Below are 24,230 nucleotides of genomic sequence, written 5' to 3'. Positions count from 1 at the left end.
TTTTCTTAAACCGTTAGCAACCGCTACTGTTTCCCAGCAAGGATTCACAGATAAAACAGTGAATGAGGGCTGGGCTTGGTGGCTCACGCCTGTAACCCTAGCACTTTGGGAGGCCAAGGTGGGGGGATCATGAGGTCAGGAGATCGAGACCATCCTGGCCAACATGGTGAAACCCCTTCTCTACTAAAAAATACAAAAAATTAGGTGGGTGTTGTGGCGTGCTCCTGTAGTCCCAGCTACTCGGGAGGCTGAGGCAGGAGAGTTGCTTGAACCCGGGAGGCAGAGGTTGCAGCGAGCTGAGATTGTGCCACTGTACTCCAGCCTGGTGACAGAGCGAGACTCTGTCTCAAAAAACAAAACAAACAAACAAAAAAAAACAAAACAATGAATGAACAACTGGGAAATGCAAATGAATGGGGAATCGGAAAATGGGTGACCATATTTGGTTTGACAGTCTTCTTGTTTCTGGAAACTTCATGGTTGTGGTGTTATATTACTCACACCATTGTTCTGGTTTCCAAAGCTAAGTTTCAATGATTTTTCAGGATGCTTCATAGAGGACTCTGGGACTCCCCAGTACCCATAACCTGAAGAGACTGGAGAAATGCTGGAGGCAACACTCTCCAAGGACCTCCCCAGTGATGATCTTTTGTTTTCTCAGTGATTCTTTCTTTCTTTTTTTTTTTGAGATGGAGTCTCGCACCTCTGTCTCCCAGGCTGGAGCGCAATGGCGTGATCTCAGCTCACCGCAACCTCTGCCTCCCAGGTTCAAGCAATTCTCCTGCCTCAGCTTCCCAAGTAGCTGGACTAGAGGCGCCCGCCACCACGCCCGGCTAATTTTTTGTATTTTTAGTAGAGACAGGGTTTCACCGTTTTAGCCAGGATGGTCTCGATCTCCTGACCTCGTGATCCGCCCGCCTCGGCCTCCCAAAGTGCTGGGATTACAGGCATGAGCCACCACACCCGGCCCCCTTTGCCATGTTTAAGCCACTGAGGTGTGAGTGTTGTTACTGTGGCATAGCCTGGCCCATCCTAACTAATCTAATGCTATACTGTGTCCCGTTGATTATCTTTGGCTTCAATCCCCAAGCCTGCCTTCTTCCAAACCCCTGAAAGCAATGGCTCCACATTGATTTGAAAAGCAGCAAGAGCCAGCCTGGCCAACATGCCAAACACCATCTCTACTAAAAATACAAAAATTAGCTGGGCGTGGTGGTGGGCGCCTGTAGTCCCAGCTACTCGGGAGGCTGAGGCAAGAGAATGGCTTGAACCAGGGAGGCGGAGGTTGCAGTGAGCCAAGATTGTGTCATTGCACTCCAGCCTGGGCAACAGAGTGAGACTCCATCTCAAAAAAAAAAAGAAAGAAAAGCAGCAAGAGAAGAGGGGAGCCAGTCTCCCAAACATAGAAGTAGGGGATGTGTTTTGAGAGATAAGCCCATGCTGTACCACACTCTAGAGCAGAGGTTATGCTGAATGTAATCTCCACCCAGCCCTGGAAGGCCACCAACAGACATTTGAGCTTCAAGAAACTTCAAGTTTCTCTCCCATACTCATTTATTGGCTCTCCTTAATTTTATTCCGTGTTTTTAAAGTAGGAACGACTGGGCTGGCAGGAGGAGGGCCGGGCTCTCAAGTCCTGGGGATACTGCAGGCTGACAATGACCTTGCAGGCCTGGATCTGAACATCCTCCTCAGGGTGGATGACCAGGGCAAGCAGTCGGTCTGCCAGTCGGGACTCTTCCCCAAAGAGGGATTCATGCAGGGACTGTTCGTTGTAATGCCATTTCACCGCGCGATAGTGGGGTGCGTTCCGGCCCTCACTCAGCCGCTCAGCAAACACCAGTACCTCATACAGGAGACTCCCTGGCTGTGTGGGCTGGAACAGGTTTAGGAAGTTGGAGTGAACCTGTGATGGGAATAGAGAAAGAATGGGAATAAACTGCTAGGCAAGTTATACAATTCTTGTTCTTGTATACTCCTATTGCCTAAACTCCCAACTATACCTAAATTTCAGACTCGAGTATATAGTAATTTTTTAGTTTTTCTTTTATTATTATCCTCTAACTTAATTGCCTTGTGATCATAAAACATGCATGATATGATAATATTCATTCTGGAAATTTTGTTGAGACAAATTTTAAGGCTTAGTGTGTGACTAATTTTCTTAAGTATTGTGTGTGTGCTTGAGAGGACTGTGCATTTAATCCTTGTAGACTGTTCTGAGTATGTCTAATGACTCAAGCTTATTTGTGTTATTCACTAAGAGTATATCCTCACTAGTTTTGGTTTTTTAATCTATCAGTTGCTGCAAGAGTGGTTAAAATATTCCAAATCTCCCACTGTAGTGGTATATTTGTTAATTTCCTTCTTTCAATTTTTGTCATATATATTTTGAGACTATGTTATTAGGTGCATACAAGTTTAGAGTTGCCCTACTGTTCTGGTGAACTGAACCACTGATTATCACAGAGTAACCTTTTCTATCCCTAATAATGCTCTTTGCCATAGTAATTTCCCCCCAGTATTAAAATACCTACATTAACTTTTGTTTTGTCTCCTGTGTTCCTAACTCTCAGAGTTCAGGAAACGCCTCAAAGGGGGATCCCCCTCCCAATAAAATGGAGTCTCCTTCTACTAGGGGGAACAGAAGAGGGATGATTTTCAGTGCATTTAGTGCAGAGGCAGGAAGATAACTAAAACAATTCATCAGGGGTAAATCTGTCTGGAGATGCCATGATTATTCCCTCCCCCTATACCTGAGTTGGCATTCATCAGCCCCTCTTCAATTTCTTTCTCACCTGGCAGTTGAGAATGTCATAGAGAAGGTCATTCTTCTGTGCCAGGTAGCTCAGCAGTCGTACGGCTTGCACCTGAATAAAGGAAAGAGTAAAGCATGAGAAGGCAGGTGAGTCTGGGCCTGAGCAAGGAAGACATAAACCTCTGCTCCTCCCTCTAAGTACTGTGCTAGGGCTGGTCAGCAAGGCAGGGCCTTGGCCATGGTCCTCAGGCACCTGTGCCAGGATGTAGTCTGCCTGCAGGATCTCCATCAAGGCAGGCATCACCCGTCGCAGCTGTGGATGCACATAGTCGGGCAGCGGAAGGTTGTTGAGGAGTCTGAGGCCCGCAATGTGCAGTTCCGTGTCCCAGATGGTGGAGATCAGTTCGAGTACTTTGATGGAGTGTTCCTGGAGTGGGGGAGAACAAAAGGGCTTACTTTTACAGGTGATCATCACTATCCCAGTATCTGACTTTACTCTTCACTATCCCCATGGATGTCCCCTGGGCCAAACCCAATAGACAATTCTCCCTAACTCTCAACATCATTTGATCCAGTTGCCCACTCCCACTACCTTGAAATTCTTTATTTGGCTTTTTTTTTTTTTTTCAGACTTCTTTCCTATCTCTTCTGCCTAACCTCCTCTTTTCTACCTACCTCACTCCTGTACCGGTATCATCCAGACTCACAGTGTTAAATACGATCCACATGCTGGTGACTCTCCCCTTTATGTCTCTAGCTCCAGCTATGTTGCCCCTCCCCTGAACTTCAGACTCATATATGCAGCTGCCAATTCCACTTTTCTCCCTGAATGTCTAATAGAGCTCTCAGAGTTAACACGCTCCCCCATCCCCAGACCTGCTCCTTCTATAGCTTTCCCTGTCTCAGCTATGGGTTACACTTTCCTTCCAGTGGCTCGGGCCAAAAACTGCTGGCATCAACTCCTTTCTTTCTCTCACACTCCTTTTCCAATCCTTCAGAAAATCCTGTAGGCACTATCTTCAAAATCTATCAAAATTCAAGCCACTTCTCCTCACCCCCACTTCTTACCGCCCTCTTTCAAGCCACTGGCATCTAACCGAGATTTCTGCAATAGCCTCCTGTCTCCCTGTTTCCATTCTCACCCCCTGCATCTATTTTCAGAGCAGCTGACATGTTAGACAAGTCACTCCTCTGCTCAAGAGCCCTCATTTCATTCAGTGTAAAAGCTAAAGTTCTTACAGTGGCATACGGTCCAACGTGATCTGTCCCTCTCTCCCTACTATTTCTCGGACTCCATCTTCTCTTCTCTCCCTCATGACCAAGGTTCCCACCACAGTGGCCTCTTACATATTCCATGAACATGCCAGGTACACACCTGTCTTAGGGTGTTTGCATAGGCTGTGCTCTCTGCTTAGCACACTCTATCCCCAGAGACTCACAATTCACTCTCACACCTCCTTTAAGACTTCATTAAAATGTTACCTTCTCAGTAAGGCCTTCTCTAACCACCCCCATCCCAGCCTTCCTTACCAGCCTCCACTGTTATTTTATTTTTCTCTATAGCATTGTCACGTATAACACACATTTTCATTTTTTTAATTTTGTTTTTTATTTTATTTTATTTTATTGGAGACAGTCTTACTCTGTTGCCCAGGCTGGAATGCAGTGGTGCGATCTTGGGTCACTGCAACCTCCGCCTCCCAGGTACAAGCGATTCTCCTGCCTCAGCCTCCCGAGTAGCTGGGATTACAGGTGTACGCCACCGTGCTCAACTAATTTTTGTATTTTTAGTAGAGACAGGGTTTCGCCATGTTGGCCAGGCTGGTCTTGAACTCCTGACCTTAGGTAATATGCCCACTTCGGCCTCCCAAAGTGCTGGGATAACAGGCGTGAGCCACTGCGCCTGGCCTTTATTTTGAAATGATTGCAAATTTACAGGAAGTTGCAAAAATAGTACAGCGAGGTCCCATGTGCTCTTCACCCAGTTCCCCTCAGTGGTCACATCTTGCATTATAGTATAATATCAAAACTAGGAAATTGGTGTTGGTGTAATATGTGTGCATAGTTCTATGACATTTCAGCACATGCACATATTTGTGTAACCACGACTGCAGCCAACAGATGATTCCACCAGAACTGTCCCATTGCCACAAAGATCTATCTCAAGAGACCCCTTTAGAGTCACTCCCACCTGCTCCCCCAGCCCAAAGCCCAGGTAACCACTTGTGTTTTCCATCTCTATATATGACCTTTTAAGTTTGAGGATGTTATATAAATGAGATCACACTTTATGTGATCATTTGAGATCGGCTTTTTTCACTCAGCATAATGCCCTTGAGAACCATCCAAGTTGTTGTGCATATCAATATTACATTCCTTTTTATTACTAAGTAGCATTCCAAGGTAATGGCTATACCACTTTGTTTAACCGTTCACCTATTGACAGACATTTTTGGTTGTTTCCAGTTTGGGGCTATTCCACATAAAACTGCTATCAACAATTGTTGATAAGTTTTCATTTCTCTAGGATAAATGCCCAAGAGTTCAACTGCCGGTTGGTAAATGTATGTTTAGTTCTGAAAGAAACTGCCAAACTATGTTTCAGAGTGGCTGCTGTACCATTTTATATTCCCACCAGCAATATATGAAAGATCCGGTTTTTCTATATCTTTGCCAGCATTTGGTATCGTCACTAATTTTGATTTTAGATCTTCTAATAGGTGCACAGTAATATCTCAGCATGGTCTTCATTGCATTTCCCTAATGGCTGGTGATATTAAACATGGTTTCATGTGCTTATTTGCCATCCATATATCCTCTTCAGTGAAATATCTGTTCATGTCTTTTGCCCATTTCCTAATTGGACTGCTTGTTTTAACATCAGGGTTGTTTTTGTTTTAGACGGAGTCTCACCCTGTTGCCCAGGCTGGAGTGCAGTGGCGTGATCTCGGCTCGCTGCAACCTCCACCTCCCAGGTTCAAGTGATTCTCCTTTCTCAGTTCCCTGAGTAGCTGGGATTACAGGTGCCCACCACCACGCCCGGCTAGTTTTTGTATTTTTAGTAGAGATAGGGTTTCACCATGCTGCCCAGGCTGGTCTCAAACCCCTGACCTCGTGATCCACCATGCCTGGCCTAATATTCAGTTTTGAAAGCTCTTGATACAATTTAGCTGAGTCCTTTATCAGATATGTGATTTTCAAATACACTCCCCCAGCCGGGCACGGTGGCTCACGCCTCTAATCCCAGCACTTCGGGAGGTCAAGGCGGCGGATCATGAGGTCAAGAGACCGAGACCATCCTGGCCAACATGGTGAAACCCCGTCTCTACTAAAAATACAAAAATCAGCTGGGTGTGGTGGCGCATGGCCGTAGTCCCAGCTACTCAGGAGGCTGAGGCAGGAGAATGGCATGAACCTGGGAGGCAGAGTTTGCAGTGAGCCGAAATCACGCCACTGCACTCCAGCCTAGGTGACAGAGCAAGACTCCATCTCAAAACAAAAACAAAAACAAAAACAAATATACTCTCCCAGTCTGCAGCTTTTTTCATTCTCTTAACAGGATCTTTCATGGAGCAAAAGTTTTTAATTTTAATAAAGTCCAATGTATTGATTTTCCTTTTATAGATCATGCTTTTGGTGTCATGAACTCTTCACCAAGCCCAACATCCCAAAAGATTTTCTTTTTCTTTTTTTGAGACGGAATCTAACTCCCATCAAACAGGCTGGAGTGCCTTGAACCTCCGCCTCCCGGGTTCAAGCGATTCTCCTTCCTCAGCCTCCTGAGTAGCTAGGATTACAGGCCTCCTGGGTTCAAGATTTTCTTCTTGAAAACTGCATCACCCCCACCCAGGCTCCTTTATCCACCCCCCGCCTTTTATTTTTCTCCATGGCACTTAACACATGAAACACACTATATATTTTACTTATTTGTGTATTGCTTGCCTTGCCCTGTTAGAATATAAATTCCACAAGCACAGGGATCTTCCCTGTTCTGTTTACTGCTTTCTCTCCTGTACTTAGAGCAGCGTGTTGGCACAAAGTGTTCAATATTACATTTATTGAGTGAATAAAGGGATCTTGGGTTCTAGGATGCAAGATGTGGGCAGGACGCAGTGGCTCACGCCTTTAATCCCAGCATTTTGGGAGGCCGAGGCGGGCAGATCACCTGAGCTTGGGAGTTCAGGATCAGCCTGACCAACATGGAGAAACCCCATCTCTACTACAAAAACAAAAAATCAGCCGGGCGTGGTGGCACATGCCTGTAATCCCAGCTACTCCGGAGGCTGAGGCAGGAGAATCGCTTGAACCCGGGAGGCGGAGGTTGCGGTGAGCCGAGATTGCGCCATTGCACTCCAGCCTGGGCAGCAAGAGCGAACCTCCGTCTCAAAAAAAAAAAGTAAGATGCTTGGACCTAGACCTAGAGGTATTACCAGAGACAGGTAACCTCACGAGCTGCACCTTTATGAGCCATGTAAGAAGTGAGCAAGAGTCCTGGAGTGGAAGTGAGCATTCCCATCAGTACCTGCCCTTCCTTTCCCCCACCCCTCAAAAGCCGTGGAGACCTGCAGGACAGGTTGGAGTCAGCAAGTCTGGGACAGGGTTTCAGAACTAGGGAACAGCAGCAAGGGAGCATGTGAGAGCATAAAGCATGCATTGTATGTGGCTGGGGTTAGGGCAAGGAGGTGCAGCCCATGGCCAATCACGCACTTTATGCTGAGAGCCTTGAGGCAGACCCAAAGGGCAAGGAGGTGCAGCCTATGGCCAATCACGCACTTTATGCTGAGAGCCTTGAGGCAGACCCAAAGGGCCTGATGGCCTAAGAGCCCTCTGGAGAGAGTGGGCTGATTTAGGGAATGGGGTGAGCTCCATTTTGCATATGTTGGGTTAGAGAACTTGGAGGGCATCTAAGTGGATATGCCTAGTAGCAGCTGGCCATGAGTAAGGCAGGGGAGCCCACAGGCTGCAGAGATCCAGAAGGGCACAGCTAGATGGAAATTGAGATCAAGGAGTAACTACTTGCACCTGAAAAGAGACCAGGGGTCAGGCCCTCAGCATAGAGACACTGGGGAAAAGGAAGAGTGGGGCTCAGGCCGCCTGCATCAGAATTTCCTGGGGGATTTGTGAAAAACAAAGTTCTCCTGTTGAACTGAACTCTCTGGGCTTTTTTTTTTTTTTTTTTTTTTTGAGACAGAGTCTTGTCCTGTGGCCCAGGCTGGAATGCAATGGCGTGATCTTGGCTCACTGCAAGCTTCTGCCTCCCGGGTTCAAGTGATTCTCCTGCCTCAGCCTCCCAGGTAGCTGGGATTACAGGTGCCTGCCACCACATCCGGCTAATTTTTGTATTTTTAGTAGAGACGGGGTTTCTCCATGTTGGCTAGGCTGGTCTCGAACTGACCTCAGGTGATCTGCCCACCTCAGCCTCCCAAAGTGCTGGGATTACAGGCTTGAACCACTGCGCCCAGCCAAAATCTTTGCGTTTAACAAGCTCTCCAGATGATTATAATATGCTTGAGAATCACAGCCTGACCAGGTGTGGTGGCTGACACCTGCAATCCCAGCACTTTGGGAGGCTGAGGCGGGTGGATCACTTGAGCTCAGGAGTTTGAGACCAGCCTGGACAACATGGCAAAACCCCACCTCTACAAAAAAATACAAAAATTAGCCGGGCATATTGGTGCATGCCTGTAATCCTAGCTACTAGGGAGGTTGAGGTGGGAGGATCACTTGAGTCCTGGAGGTGGAGGTTGCAGTAAGCCGAGATCGTACCACTGCACTTGAGAAGGCTGAGGGATGAGGCAGCAAGCAGAGATCTCTCTAGGTATTTTTTTCTGTTTGTTTCTCAATCTATTTTTATTCTTTTGTGTGCTTGCTTTTATTGATATATCATAGTTGTGCATATTTTGAGGATACATGTAAAGAGAATTTTTTCCCCAAAAAAGTTTGATGCCAAAAATTAAAATGTGGACCACGCACGGTGGCTCATGTCTGTAATCCCAGCAGTTTGGGAGGCTGAGGCAAGCAGATCACTTGAGGCCAGGAGTTTGAGACCAGCCTGGCCAACATGGTGAAACCATGTCTTTACTAAAATACAAAAAAATTAGCCAGGCATGGTGGTGCGCGCCTATGATTCCAGCTACTCTGGAAGCTGAGGCACAAGAATTGCTTGAACCTGGGAGGCAGAGGTTGTAGTGAGCCAAGATCGTGCCACTGCACTCCAGCCTGGGCAACAGAGCAAGAATCTGTCTCAAAAAAAAAAAAAATTAAAATGTGAAATTATCAAACGTTAGGTTATGACACAATAGAACACTCGTGCAGGGCTGGTGGGGTGAAAATGGATACCGCCCTCCTGGAAAAGTTGGGCATACCCTTTGACCAAACCATTCCACTCCTGCATACACACCCTAGAATCCTCTCTCAGGCACACAAGGGAGATGAACACAGGAATGTTCACAGCACAATGTGAGTGTGACAAGCACCTGGAAACAATACAAATGCCTAACAACAGGCAAGTGGCAGAGTATTCACGAAAGAGACCACCACAGAGCGGTGAAAGAGACCCAGCGGGGAGAATCGCTTGAGCCCAGGAGTTCAAGGCCAGCCTGAGAAACAGTACTCCCGTACTCAGCACACCCATACTCCCAGCTACTAGGGGGGCTGAGGTGGGAGGATTGCTTGAGCCCAAGAAGTCAAGGCTGCAGTGAGCCAAGATCACGCCACTGCACTCCAGCCTGGGCGACAGAACAAGACCCTGTCTCAAAAAAAAAAAAGAAGGAAGCAGAGCTGCCCAGTAAGGATGAATCTCCCAACGTAGCAGGGAGAAAAGGCCAACCACAGAACAGAAACCATCTAATTCCATGTACACGAAGCTTAAAAACATACCAGACTATATTTTACCTCTTTATTATCTGCTGTGCCCTGCTAAAATATGCAAGGATACATACATATATGGTAGAACTACAAAGAAAATTGGGAACTGCTAAACAAAATGCAGGGCAATGACTGCCTCTGGTGGGGGAGGCAGCCGAGATGTGGGAGGGGGCTGTGCTCTACTTCTTGGCCTGGGCATGTTCTGTTTTATTATTATTCCTTCTACCTTACACATATACAATATTTGCAAGTTTTACATATTTTATTTGTTTTTAATTTGGGAGAGAGAGACTATTTGCCAGGAAGAGATGTGGAAGTCAAAGGAGAGGCTTTTTTGGTTTTGCTTTGTAAGATGGGAGGGGTTGGAGGCTACTGCATGCTGACAGGGAGCGTAAGCAATCAGAGAGGCCCCTAAGGAAGGGGTGGGAGGCAGGATTGAGACTATCTATCACTGGCCACAGACCAAGAGAAAGCCATTTTTTCATGGCAGCAGCAGGAAAGCAGGGAGGATGGGTGTGGATACTGTAAGTTTGGGGGTATGATAGCAGGGAAAGGGGGAAGTGATATGTGGTGTTTTACATTTTGTCTATGGAGAAATGGAGAAGGTATCCGTGGCCCTGACACCAACCTCTGATTAACACAGGCCCAGGGGATGGAGTATAAAAAATACATCTGATCTTTGTCCCTAGTTCCAGGAACAGAGCTCCTGAAACCTTTGGAATTTCCTGAGTGACAGCAGTGTCCTTTGTTACTGCCAACCAACCCTTTTTGGTCACAACAGAGCTTATGCTAATGAAGTGACTCTAGGCAGGGCCCTTGGATAGCTTCTGGTTACCAGAAAGACCAAAGCATGATTAGAAGGTTGGGATTTTCAGCTTTGCTCCCAACTTCTGGGGAGGGGTGAGCAGCTGGACATGATTTAATTCATCAAGACTACATAATAAAAACCTCTAACCAATGGGGTTCAAAGAGCTTCCTGGTTGTTGAACGCGTAGGGGTGCTGGGAACAGCAGGGCACTCCTGAAGTGGGCCTGTGGCAGGCCTCCATAACAACTGTTTCAGTACTGACTGCGTGGTTAAGTTAAATGTTAAAAGCCAGTGCCCTTATACAAAGGCTGGAATGTAACAAAAGTCCACCAGGAGTTTTGCCTAGGCCTTTCCTGGGCCTTAAAGCATGACAAAATAAGGAAGGAATTCTTAATGGGACCCATTTAGGATTAAACAAGTTTTATTGGGGGTCTGAAGAAGCTCCCCAGGTCTCCACAAACAAGTTTATTGGGGGGTCTGAAGGAATTCCTCAAAACTCCTTGATTTAGCAGGAGACAAAATAAGGGTAATCACCCCAGCACCTGGACCCATTTAGATTAAGTAAATTTACTGAGGCTCCAGAGGAAGGTCTTCAGGACTCAGACCTTAGTTATAGATTAAAAGAAGTTAATCACTTACGTCTTTAGATGAATGCACATTTACACATAGACATATAGCTTAGAAGGTAAAGCTCTGAAAAACTTTGTTATTTTGACGTTGGTCCGGTGATAATTTCCAGGCCTTCTCCCTGTAACCGGTTACAGAAATAAAAACTCTCTTCCTCCCCAGTTCATCTGCATCTCGTTATTGGGCCATGGGCAATAGCGGCCCGACCCTCATTTTGGTCCAGGAACGGGCCTGGAAGCTCTGCGCCCTGACACCCTGCCCTATGTGTCTCCTCCATTTAGCTGTTCCTGAGTTGTGTCCTTTATAAAAAAACCAGTAATAGTAAGTAAAGTCCTTTCCTGAGTTCTGGGAGCCATTCTAGCAAATTACTAAATCTAAAAAGGGAGTTGTGGGAACCCCCAAATTCATAGCGGGCCAGTCAGAAGTCAGACCTATGATTAGTACCTGAAGTCGGGCGGAAGTCTTGCGGGACTCAGCCCTTAACCTGTGAGGTCTGCCCTGTCTGAACTGAATTGAATTGTTGAACACCCAGCCAGTGTTGGGAATTGGTGTCAGAAAAAACATGGCAGTGGTAGGGAGCTTGTGGGGTAGTGGGGGTCCTTCTATTTGGGGTTGAGAGATACCACTAGTGCCTCAATTCAGTTTCATCCTGAAATTCAAAGGCCTTCATGACCCTGCTGGGAATCTGACCACCGTTTTCCCACTTATTTCTGGGTTACAAATTCACACCCAAACAAACTTCTGGAACATGATCATTTATCCTATGGCAGTTAAAAGACTTAAGGACTATACACATCCTGCATGCCTCACCACGAATCCCTGGGCTCACCTGGATTTTGAGCCTGAATTTTCTGATGCCAGAGAAAGCTTTAAGTGTATTCAGAGCTTGGGTTTTGACACTGTTGTCCTTGTCATCCAGCATGTAGCCCAGCAACACGATGTCATCCGTAGTACAAGCAGAGGCCTGGAGTATGTGGGGAGAGATGGAAGAGGCAGGAGAAGCGGGTGTTCTGGGCCCACTGCCCCCCACGTCATGAAGATCCCTCCTCACACCCCTCCCGCTATCAGCCAGAGAGAGGTCCCAGGATATAGTCTGGCCATTCCAGGGGCAGGGATCGGCCGTAACCCCCAGGGGCCAGGCTGGCTAGGGGGGACCTCCTGCTTCCCTTCCCTCACCTCAGCCTCCAGCAAGTACACACAGCGAGTGATACTGTGCAGGATCATGCTCTTGGCGTACTCATCCTGTTTGCACTCCAAAGAGTTGAGGAGCCTCCGGAGCTCACCCGAGTCCCGCCCGTGCCGCTCTCGCTCGACTGCCAGGCCTAGACAGCCACCCCAGCCCAGTTCAGGCTGTGGACTCAGAAGTGATGAAAGAATGGGGTTGGGATAGTGGGGGACAGGGACTTGGGGACAAGGCTGCCTTGCCTTTTCAGAGAAGCCTTCTCGCCATATGCAGGACCACCACGTACAGTTGAACGAATGTTTACTGCACAAGGGCACCCTATCTAATGTTGTATTGTCCATAACGTACCATCATAGATTTGTCCATTTACTCTAACAACTGTCTGGCATATGGCGGTACAAGTAGTATTTCATCATAACCAGTATGTGGCAATGATATTCCAGCAGATGGCAATGAAGAGTCTTGCAGAAGGGGCTCATTTTCCTACTCTGCACAAAAGAACATGTGGACTAGTGGAAGCTCTGGGCATATAGTAAGTCCTCCAATTTTCCCTTTCCTTAAAGCCTCACGTTCCTGGGGCAGAAAAGGGATGCGGGGAGCTGCTGACACCAAGTTTCCAAGAAGTGGAATCCTGGGAGCCAGAGGAAATGTAATATTTGGAGACCTGCCAGATGAGTCTGAGGATCCACTTGAGTGAGATCCAAGGACCCTGAGCTAGTATCTCTGGCAGGGCCTTGCCTAGGATGCTGCAGGGTGGGCTTGAGGAAGATGGACAAGAGAAAGACAAAGGAAAGAGGAACTTGGAGGCATCACCTTTGGGCCCTCCCACAGCAGAGGCCTCGGGAGCAGGTGCCTCCTGGGGCAGAGCCCTTTCCCCAGGGCCCGGACACTCACGGGCGATGCAGATGGGTGAGTTGCTACAGAGGGGTGGTTTGCATTTTATGCCGGCCTTGATGGCCTTGTAGAGCAGGTAGATCGCCCCGGCGCCTGTGGCCAGGCTGACTACACTTTTGCGGATGTCCAGTTGCCCCAGGTATTGGGGGATGCTCTTGCCCATGTCTTCAGTGTTGCCCTGGGCACGGGCGAGAGCTAGGCCCAAGGCCCCTGTGGGGGGCCTTCCGGAACCAGAACTCTGGCAGGGTCAGGAACCAGGGTACCAGAATTGGAACCCAGGCAACAAAGGAAACTGGGGAGATAATGGGATGGAGGGCAGTGGTCAGGAAATGGGGCAGCCAGGAGTGCTTGAGAACAGATGAGGCCAGGCACAGTGGCCCACACCTGTAATCCCAGCACTTTGGGAGGCCAAGGCAGGCAGATCACTTGAGGTCAGGAGTTCGAGACCAGCCTGGCCAATATGGTGAAACCTCGACTTTACCAAAAATACAAAAAAATTAGCCAGGCATTGTGGTGCACACATGTAATCCCAGCTACTCAGGGGACTGAGGCAGGAGAATTGCTTGAGCCTGGGAGGTTGAGTTTGCAGTGAGCTGACACGCCACTGTACTCCAGCCTAAGTGACAGAGCAAGACTCCATTTCAAAAAAAAAAGAGAAGGTTCTGCTTTAGAGACCACAGGAGATGAAGCATAAGACAGAAGGGGAATAAAAGGGGAGAGAGCAGAAGTGTCCCTCACATCCCCTCTTCTTTAACGGGGGACCCCAGCAGGTAGCGCCAGAGGCTGCCTTTCCACCATTAGAGGGCAGCAGAGGTCCATTTCCGGGCTGGGGCCTTAGGGCATTTCTGGGAGGGGTGTTTGGGGTATGCCCATTGACAACCCTGTTCCTTTTCTTTCCGGGCCCTCCCTTCTGTGATCTCTCCACCCTAGATCTACCCCTGGGCCTTGGGGTGTTTCTTCAGGTAGGGTTCCCTCCCCGCATCAGAGGATGAAAAGGAGGGGAGTATCTTAGAAAGCATGCACAGACTCTCGAGGCAAATCCACCCTTTTCCAGCATCTGCGTGTTGCCCTGAAGTTTACCTGTTTGACAAAAAGCTCTTGAGGACAGCTACCTTTGCATCTCCAGCATAGAATCTTGTACTTAGCGGTGGTTTAAGTCATCTTCTGCCATTCTTTAAGGACTTGGGGGCAGAACAATGACAGCATCTAGTAACTGGGGCTCCAGACCCTTCTAACCAGAGTGAACTTGGAGGAGAAAGGGATCGCCTTTGCCTTAGTCTGTTTCTGCATTTGTAACCTAAAGGGATTCAGATTTACCATTCTAAAACTCCAGGATTAAAATGTGGGTAAGTCTGTGCCTTTCAGCTAAATTTGGAAGTACCACCTCTCAGCCTCCCTAGAGATACGATGAGGCTTGTGAGGTCCTCTGGAGTCAGAAGATGCCACCACCCCAGAGGATGTTAGCCCACCTGTGGAGGTCTTGATCCCCACCACTAGGATGGGGCAGGTGAGACCAGACCCTTCCCTCTTCCCCACCAGGGTCTCCCCACAGCTTCTGACCCCACTCTCTGTTGCAGAACAGGCAAGTGGCCAGCTCCAAACTAGGGCCACGCCCACAGCCAGTGCTGAGCGTGCTGCACCAGAACAGGTGTTCACCTACCTGGCCCTGAGCCCTTTTTGGGAGAACTGGGACAGAAAGCTCTGGGTCCTAGGCTGCACCCAGGATGGAAGGAGGTAGGGAAACAGCATCTCCAATGATGCTGCGGCCAGCCAGGCCTGCCCACTCAGAGCCTTGGCCCAGTACACCCTAGGCAGCAGGCAGGGAACGAGCAACACTCCTGGGTGGCCATTCTCTTCCTATCCTCAGCCCTCCTCAAGGGTCATTCCTGGCACTCTATTCAGCCCCAAGGTGGGTGACTACATGAACTCCCTGTGGTGAGGGGTGGGTAGAAGCCCATGGAAGCCTCCCCACTGCCATGCAACCCCATCACATCTCCACTGAACTCCGGGCAGAAAACGGCTGCCTGATGGGAACTGTCATTCAGGTTCCAAGGCTACTTTGGTGGATCTGAGAATAAATCCCTCAAGACAAGGTCCTTGCTCTGCCCTTCTCCAGGGTGGGACCCAGAGTTACTGGCCCCTCCATCCCATGGAGCTGATTCTGCAACCCTCACTTCCTAAGCACATGTAAGGCTCACCTGTTCTTTAAAGACCTCCAAAAAGTGTTCTTTCTTGGCTGCAACCTAACTCCCTCCTGCCACACCTAAGGCCCATTTCTTCTGGTTCTGCCTTCAAATGATTCAGAGAGATTAGAGGCAGAGTCATTCCTAGAGTGACATTTTTACTAGTCCACAGTACAACAAAAAAATTAAAGGAATGTCTATTTGTTGGCATAAAGTCCATTGACCATCTTTTCTTGGGAATAATTGTTTTCTTTCTTTTTTTTTTTCTTTTTTTGAGACGGGGTCTCACTCTGTCACCCAGGTTGGAGCGCAGTGGTGCGATCTTGGCTCACTGCAACCTCTGCCTCCCAGACTCAAGAAATCCTCTCGCCTCAGCCTCCCAAGTAGCTTGGGACTACAGGCATGCGCCACCACACCAGGCTAATTTTTTGTATTTTTGGTAGAGGCCGGGTTTTGCCATGTTGCCCAGTCTGGTCTTGAACACCTGACCTCAGGCAATCCACCCGCCTTGGCCTCCCAAAGTGCTGGAATTATAGGCACGAGCCACCGTGCCTGGCTGGAACTAACAGATTCAGATGATGTCATTCCTATTTTGAGAATTAAAATGTATTTTCTTAGGCCAGTCGTGGTGGCTCACACTTGCAGTCTCAGCACTTTGGGAGGCTGAGGCGAGTGGACTGCTTGAGCCCAGGAGTTCGAGCCTGGCCTGGGCTCAAGCAAAACCCCCGCCTCTACAAAAAATACAAAAATTAGCTCAGCGTGGTGGTGCGTGCCTGTAGTCCCAGCTACTCTGGAGGCTGAGGCGGTAGGATTGCCTGAACCCAGGAGGCAGAGGTTGCAGTGAGCCGAGATCATGACACTGCACTCCAGCCTGGGTGATAGAGCCAGACCCTGTTTCAAAAAAACAGAAGTATTTTCTTTAATGGTGGTGATAATAGATGGTAGGTATGTTCTGCATGCCCTTAGGGAGCACAAATTTAAAGCTGCAACTCTTTATGGGAACCTGGCTTTCACTTGTTTTCTGGCTTTGTTTTTCTGTCAAATCCAGAAATCTGGAACCACTGGTTAAAAAGAAGTCTGAGAGCCAAAATACACACAGCCAGCTGTGAGTTACTACCTGCCTTACCCAGGAAAAGGACATGAGCTGCCCAAGCACACACCTCTTTGCCATCTATGCCAGCATTTTTACCTTCAAGGCCGATGTTCTCATCGTGTTAAGTACATTTGAGTTTAGTAAGTTAAGTATGGGTTCTAGCCAGGGTTCAAAACCAGTTCAGGGCTGGGCCCAGTGGCTCACGCCTGTAAACCCAGCACTTTGGGAGGCCCAGACAGGCAGATCACAAGGTCAGAGTGGCCAGCCTGGCCAACATGGGGAAACCCCATCTCTACTAAAAAATACAAAAATTACCTGGGCGTGGTGGTGTGCATCTGTAATCCCAGCTACTCAGGAAGCTGAGGCAGAATTGCTTGAACCTGGGAGGCGGAGGTTGCAGTGAACCGAGATCGCACCACTGCACTCCAGCCTGGCGACAGAGCGAGACTCTGTCTCAAAACAAACCAGTTTAGTCACGGACTTAGCTTTGTGATCTCCTTGTGCCTCATTTTCCCCACCTGTAAAATAGAAACAATAAGACTTACTTTATGGGATTGTTTGTGAGGATTAAGTAAAGCACTTGGAACAGTGCCCAGCACACAGAGCTCAACAAATGTTTACTATAATCCTAATTATCTCCGCAGGTTTCACCTGGACAACATGTGGGGCGTGGGCAGGCAGTAAGAACACAGATGGTAGCCCTCGATGCATCCCAGCCTGAAAAGCACATGAGTCAGCCCTTCCTTCCACTTACCCACTACCTCTCACGCTGGTCTTTTTTTCTCTCCCTCTCTCTCTTTTTTTTTTTTTTTTGAGACGGAGTCTGGCTCTGTCACCCGGGCTGGAGTGCAGTGGCGCCATCTCGGCTCACTGCAACCTCCGCCTCCCAGGTTCAAGCAATTCTTGTGCCTCAGTTTACCACACAGCTGGAACTACAGGCGCACACCACCACGCCCGGCTAATTTTTGTATTTTTAGTAGGCTGGATTTCACCATTTCGGCCAGGCTGGTCTCGAACTCCTGCCCTCAGGTGATCCGCCTGCCTCGGCCTCTCAAAGTGCTGGGATTACAGGCTTACGCCACCACACCAGGCCTCCCTGGTCTTCTTAAAGTGAATCAATCCCAACTCCTGTAATCCATGTAACTGCTTTGAGTGACTCTGGAGCCATCTTTGAAGCCCCCACAAATACCTAAATGAGGAACAGGAGCCCTGCAACACATTCCCCTAAACTGTGTTCCTAAGAACCATCCAACTACCTGTGGAATCCTAAGGCCCCTCCCTCATTCTCTTTACCAGTATCCTGGCAATGGTTGTTTGAGCCTAGTTAATGACAGAAGCTCCAGACAGATGCTGTTGGGGGTCCTCTACGAAAAGACACCGCCATTCCCGAGGGTGATGCTGCAGCGGCCCAGCACTTGTGCCCATAGAAGCTAAGGGGAAATTACCCTACCCTAAACTCCAGTGAAAAGCCCTTTGCAGTCCGACAGGCTTGCATTCACATCCCAACAGTGTGGGGTTTGGACAAATTCCATAATCTGAGTCTGTTTCCTCCTCTAGAATGCGAGTCTATGAATTCCTGTCTACTGCCTGGAAGTGCCGCTGTCAGGACTGACTGAGATAATGTGTGTACTTTCGGTGCACGGGGGACGCTCAACACGTGCGAGCTTCCCTTGCAGAAAGCCAAGAGATGAAAGGCTGGGGGCCGCCCCTGCTTTGACTTGGATCCCACACTCTCCGAGATCATCTCCCCAGCTAGCGCTTACTCCTGCCCAGGAACCAGATCCTGGGGCCTCCGGGTAGCTCACCCTAAGGCGCGGGGAGCAGAGGGGACCAGCGCCCCCAGAGGAGGAGGTTGGGGGGGGAAGGAGGCCGCGCCTTTCCCCGTCCCGGGCCTCCCCCCGTCTTGCTCTCCCTCCCCGGACTACCTCCTCCCCCCGCGCGCATCCGGCGACGGGCACAGGATGTTCTTTCGCTCCCGTCCCCGCTCCGCCCCCGCTCTCACTTTCTCTTCGCTCCCCTCCCCCACTCCCGCCGCGCCCGGCGCCGGCACCTACTTTAACTCTTTCTCTCCCGCGCTCGGCGGCGCCTGCGCGCCTCCTAGGCAGGGGTCCCATCCTTCCCGCCCGCCCCCTAGGACGCGGAGCAAGGAGGCTGCCCGGGAAGGGGGGGGCCTGGGCTGAGCGCTGGGCCCAGGTTCTCAGGATCTTGTGGCCCGCAGCTGTTGGAGAGGGCTCACTGGGATCCGGCACTCTCTAGAACCCCCGCTAGTTCACCCGGGTGAGGGTGGGGGTGGAGGTGGGTGCCCACACTCGAGACAACTGCGCGCCCGAGAAAGGCGGCCAGGCGGGCTTAGTTAGATGCTGTCCCGGCGGGAGGCGAGTAGGGTCAAAGGCCACCAACCTCATCCTCCCCCAAGGTTCGGATGCAGAGGGGCCCAGGGCACCAGGAGAGGATGGAGAGAGGCCACGCCCCTCGTCGACGTCACTGATGTCAAGGCAACCGGGGGCGGGACGGTGGGCTAGAGAAGGGCAGACCTCAGGGAATTGAGGCTACCGGTGGCTCTGGGACGGGGTGGGGGTGGGGGCGCAGCGGGGGCGGGCTTTTCAATTTGGTTCACTCAGTGATGTCCAAAAAACGGAGTGAGGGTCAGCTTCTGTTCGTTCGTTGATTCAACAGGCATTTATTGAGCGTTATGCTTGGGGCTGTGCTTAGGCACTGGGATATTGCGTGCCATCCGAACCCTACCAGTTGTTGTGAACTAGGGTAGGGTGGCTCTGCGTCCCTGGAACGGACGTAATTATTAACAGTGCCCCTTTTCAAGTTTAAAGTATCCCAGTATGGGCAGTAGTTAAGGAACACCTTCCTCCCAATTCAGGAAAGGCTCTAACCATACGGGGAAGGAATATAAACTATTGGGTACAACAGGCACTTTCCTGGTGCTTTGTATTCTCTGTAATTTTTGCTCCTCATTCTGCAAAACAAGTGTCACTAGCGACTTTTACAGACGAAGAAACTGGCTCAGAGAGGTTTAGAGACTTACCCAGGGCCAAACAGCTAAGTGTTGGAACCAGGATCCAGACCCAAGTTTTATGTGCCCTCCAAAGTATTTCATGCCCACTTCTCAAATTAAGTAGATGATATCAAATAAATAAAAGACACTGTCCCTGTCATTAAGGAGCCTACAGCCTATGGGAGAAAGGGTTTAAAATTCTGCAGGACATAACTAAGCAATAAAATATAGAAAAGATTAGGTGGGGCGCGGTGGCTCACGCCTGTAATCCCAGCACTTTGGGAGGCTGAGGCGGGTGGATCACCAGAGGTCAGGAGTTCAAGAACAGCCTGACCAATATGGTGAAACCCTGTCTCTACTAAAATGCAAAAATTAGCTGGGCATGGTGGCGTTCAACTGTAGTCCCAGCTACTCGGGAGGCTGAGACAGGAAAACTGCTTGAACTGGGAAGGCAGAGGTTGCAGTGAGCCGAGATTGCCCCACTGCACTCCAGCCTGGGCGACAGAGCAAGACTCCATCTCAAAAAAAAAAAAAAAAAAAAAGGGAAAAGATTAAAGGCAGCTCACAGGCTCAGAGGGAAGCCACTAGTTACGCCACTCTCCTTTCCACCTTCTGCCCTCCTCTGTGGTTTTGTTCTCTTACTGAGCAGGCATCTGCCCTCATTCTACTCTGCACCCAAGGTTTTGCAGTTGGTATTTGCCACAATCTCCCTGATACTAACTTGGATGTCAGCCTCTCCCTTCCCCACCAGCGACCACTCCCCGCCCCCCACCGAAGATTTTGGGGAAATGAAAAATAGTGGCACTTCAAACAAAAGGGCCCCAGTGAGCATCAGTAAGCCAATAGGCTTGATGGGACTGGGGAGACCAAGGCAGGAGAGAGAATCGGAAGGATGGAAAAGGAACACCACCAAATGAATGGGTCACTTGAGGAACATTTGCTGCCCTCCTGCTGTGCAGGAGGCACTGCACTAAACCCCGTGGCCTGGACATGCCATGAATGAACTCAGGTCCCATCACAGAGAGTACACAGGTTAGCTAGTGTACTCACTGTGCTTGGTTGAGGAGTCTGAAGTTGATAACATACACAATAAATGATGTTTGAGAAAGATTATTCCAGCAGGGTGTGTAGGAGGAAGGAAAAAGAAAGGACAGTGTGGCAGCTGCTGTGAGAATTTGGGCCAAAGGTGGAATCTATGGGGCTGGAGGGGAAAGGGTAAAGGAGAAAAGTAATGAACAAACAATATCTTTTGAAATAAAAGCAACAAAGGGAAGAATCTGATAAGAGATCAGACATAAGGATGGTGAAGGAGAGAAAGCAGTTAAAAGTTAATCTACCTCTGCAGTGAGTTTCAGGACTGGGAGGGTCATGGTGGGCAATGGGGAGGAGCTGGTATGAGGGACATGAATATGAGTTCAGTCACTTCTAGGCCACGTAAGGGCAGGTGTCCTGTAGGTGACTGGACCTGGAGATAGGGAAGTCCAGAAGAGCAGTGGGCTGCTGTCTGAGAGTGTCCCTTTCACAGCCTCGAGCAATCACTGATCTGGGATCACAGACAGATTTCAAGCATCAGGAAGAAGGTGGGAGTAGATGGCAGTGAAGGTGCCTCCCGACTGGGAGATGCAGTGTGCATTGGCTGGGTAAGAGCCTGTATGGGAAGTGTGATATGTGTATGGGAAGGGGGTCCATGGCCCAGGCCTGTGTTGGCATCTTTAGCCACAGAGGGTGCCAGAGATGCCACCAGATGGCAGGGGGCCCAGGTGAGGCACTTCAGCAGCCTGAGGTCCCTCCCCTAGGCCCACTCTCAAAGGCCCTGGAGCCGAGGCCTATGCTGCCTGCCAGGGCCTTTCCCGGAACCACTCCTCCCCGCCTGCCCTGGCACTCTCCAGGCACAAAGCATCCCTCAGGGCACTGCGCAGGCACCCCAGGAAGCTGGGACGTGAGACAGGTCCCCACCCCCAGGAAGAACCCTGCTCTGGGCTGCTGTCATCCTCACAATGGCCCCACAAGATGCCAGGAGACAGCATAGGGACAGCATAAGTCCCCAGTGGGGACCCCAAATGGGACCCCATTTCCCCTGCATAGGGGGGAAGGAGGAGCTTTGTGGCTAGGTGGCAGGATTCCTGAGTCTTTATTGTGGTTTGGGGGTGGGGGCAGAAAAGCAGGGTCTCGGGCTTCAAAACACCACACCACCTGCCTCTCCCTCCCTCCGAGGAGGAAATCTTCAAGGGCCTAGTGGTTTTGAGGGGAGGGGGCAGGAAGAGACTCTGAACTCTGGGTCAGCTGAGGACAGAGATAGGGGAGATCCTCTTGCCCTATGTCCCACTTTTCTCCTAAGATCCCCTTCCTTGGCTCCCTACTCCACCACTACCCCAGAACAAACTCCTACCTCTGTTTGCAACTAAGTGTTACATCCCCCATGCCAAGACCTTCCGAGGCGTCCCCGAGGGGTGAGGTTTGGGGAAAACAAGACATGTACACAGCAGCTGTGTGCCTGGCCACACCTGTCGGGTGGGGTGAGCAGAGTGCTTCTCCCAGGTGGGCAGAGCCTGCTGCGCTCAGGCTGGGGGCTGGGAGTCGCTTTAATAGAGGGGCGAGAAGGCAGAGGGATGCGCAAACCGGCCACGTGGAGGTCCCGCGCGGCAAGCTGGGGCGCGAGCAGAGGAGCGGGCCGTATGCTCGCCCCTCCCGTTCCAGGGAGCCGCCGAGTGCCGGGTCGTCGCTGACCGCAGGCTGCAAGAGCGGTTGATCTGGTGAGCGAGCACACCCACTTACCCAGCTGCTGAGTCAGGCTGTTCTCGCTCGCGCTCGCCCGCCCGCCCGCCCGCCCGCTCGGGACATTGTGTTCCAGCCCCGGCGCGCTGGCAGCGGGCCCAGGCGCTCACACCAGCCTCCTCGCCCTGTTTGTGCTCGCGGCTTGCGCTCGGCGCGCAGCCTCCCGGCCGCCGCAACCATGCGATTGCACGCTGGGGCAGGGGTTGGCGAGCAACCTCCGGGGCGCGCGTGGGCCCCGCAGCCCTGCCCACTCACCGGCCTTGGAGCACCCAGACCTAGTCATCCCCCATTTGCCCCTGCTTGGGTACCCCAGGCTTGGGTGGCGCCTGGATTAGCACAGCTGGGGGAGGGAGCAGGTGTGGGGAGCTCCACGAGCAGAAGGAGCCACCCAGGCTGCCGCCAGCGCTCTCCAGCGCTCAGTCCGTGCTTCTCCAGCGCTCAGTCCAGGAGGCGGGAGGAGGATAGCTGGAGCTCGCCAGCCCCAGACTTGCGAGACCTGGGACGCAGTCACGTGACAACGGAAGCCTGTGTTGAGGGGGCCAATTCAAGCAATCCCCAGGAGGAGCCTCCCCTTTCCTAGCCCCCCTTCCCTGATCCTTCACAGAAGCCTGGAACACGGAGACTCCAGGGATTCCCGGGGCTGGCAAACCAAGCCCAGCCCTTTTGGACGGTTTGGGAAATCCCTGGCAGGACGCCGGGAGTAGGGAGAGCCCAGACACTGGCGGGTGGGTGTGGACGACAGGGTGGAAGAAGGGCAAGGCCAAGGAAGACGACCCCAAACTGCCCCTGGAATCTGACCCTTCCCTTTGTTTAACTCCAAACCCCCGGTTTATTCAGAGCCACGTTTTCTCCTTACCCATCCTTCTGTGGAAAGACATCACTACGTGCTGGTCCTAAAGATCCCACCCTCTCCAAACCAAGGAGGGAACAAAGCATTTATATAGCACGTCTACCATGTGGAAGGCTCTGTATTGGGTCCTGCTAAAGAATGTCACCATGAGGTTAAGACACAGTCCTGAAGTCTTTTGTTCTCCCTCCTTCCCACCTCCACAGTTTGCTGTGCCATTTCTCATGCCGGGAGTGCCCGTCCTCCCTGTCTACCCATCTCTGCTGCTCCAGCTCATAAAGCTTCCTTGAAACAGTGCCAGCCAAATCTGATTCCTGTCTCCTCTGAACGCCCAGCACACTCAGTTTGTACCTTTCTCACAGCACAGCGTGTGGCCTGTCTCATATTCTAGCTATCTGTTTACTAATCCTGTTCTTCTAACCAGATTAGAAAGTCCTTGAGGCAGAAACAAAGTCTGCTGCTTCTTTGAGCCCTCTCCTCCACTACCCCTGCCTCCCACCACCATTCCAACTCATCCCCCACAGGCCAGGCTCGGCACCGGAGTTCATGTTCAATAAATATTGGGTGTATTGAAATGATATCCTCCCCTTGGGCAATTGAAGAGACAAACACGCTGGATGTTAGGTTAAATAATAACCCAAGCCAGCAGGTGGTGAGTACCAAATGTGTGTAATAGCTGTAGGGACTTAGAAGAAAGAAGGTGGTGATATGGGAGAAAGATCCCAGGAGGTTCTAGGCCTTGAGCTGTGTGTGTGTGTGTGTGTGTGTGTGTGTGTGTGTGTGGAGGAGGAGGAGGAGACGGGAGGGGTGGACGTGACTCATTCTGCTTGACATCACCACAAAACAACCTCCACGCTAGGCACTTCACATGCATTATCTCTAATATTTAAGGTTGGGGGGATAGGATTGGGAGGCTTGGAGGGCACAGTGCCCAAGCCAGGCCCGCCTTCCCAAAGCCAACCAGAGCATGGAGGCAGCCTTGGATCTGGGCTCCCCACCCTCAGTCCCTGGGCACTGCCTGTTCTCTGGCCTGCCACTCCTACATACTACACCCAAGAGAGCTGCCCAGCACTGCCTAGTTCTGGATGCACTCTGGTCCCACCCTGGTGAACAACTGCCTGTGTGACCTTGGACAAGGCACTTCCTCACCGTCATCTGTACCTCTATTGCAGCCCTTACAGACTGT

At 50.5% G+C, this 24,230-nt stretch overlaps 1 protein-coding gene across 2 annotated transcripts; it reads right to left on the bottom strand.

The window, feature by feature from the left end:
* Positions 1 to 1,536: 1,536 nt before the first annotated feature.
* Positions 1,537 to 13,744, bottom strand: ARMC12 (armadillo repeat containing 12). Of its 2 annotated transcripts, none has more exons than XM_002816796.5 (6): positions 13,056 to 13,744; positions 12,236 to 12,381; positions 11,889 to 12,023; positions 3,012 to 3,185; positions 2,799 to 2,870; positions 1,537 to 1,906 (listed from the first exon to the last, which is right to left on the bottom strand). In XM_002816796.5, exons 1-6 carry the CDS (start codon positions 13,297 to 13,299, stop codon positions 1,574 to 1,576), a joined length of 1,104 nt encoding a protein of 367 aa, XP_002816842.1. In that variant the 5' UTR covers positions 13,300 to 13,744; the 3' UTR covers positions 1,537 to 1,573. The 2 variants fall into 2 exon arrangements, with proteins under 2 accessions (XP_002816842.1, XP_009240062.1); XM_009241787.3 differs by having other exon boundaries at positions 13,137 to 13,738.
* Positions 13,745 to 24,230: the final 10,486 nt, after the last annotated feature.

Source organism: Pongo abelii, chromosome 5 (genome assembly GCF_028885655.2).
Source record: "Pongo abelii isolate AG06213 chromosome 5, NHGRI_mPonAbe1-v2.0_pri, whole genome shotgun sequence".
NCBI classification, from domain to species: domain Eukaryota; kingdom Metazoa; phylum Chordata; class Mammalia; order Primates; family Hominidae; genus Pongo; species Pongo abelii.
Note: the sequence above shows the minus strand (reverse complement) of the source record. Positions and strands in the feature narration are given on the sequence as shown.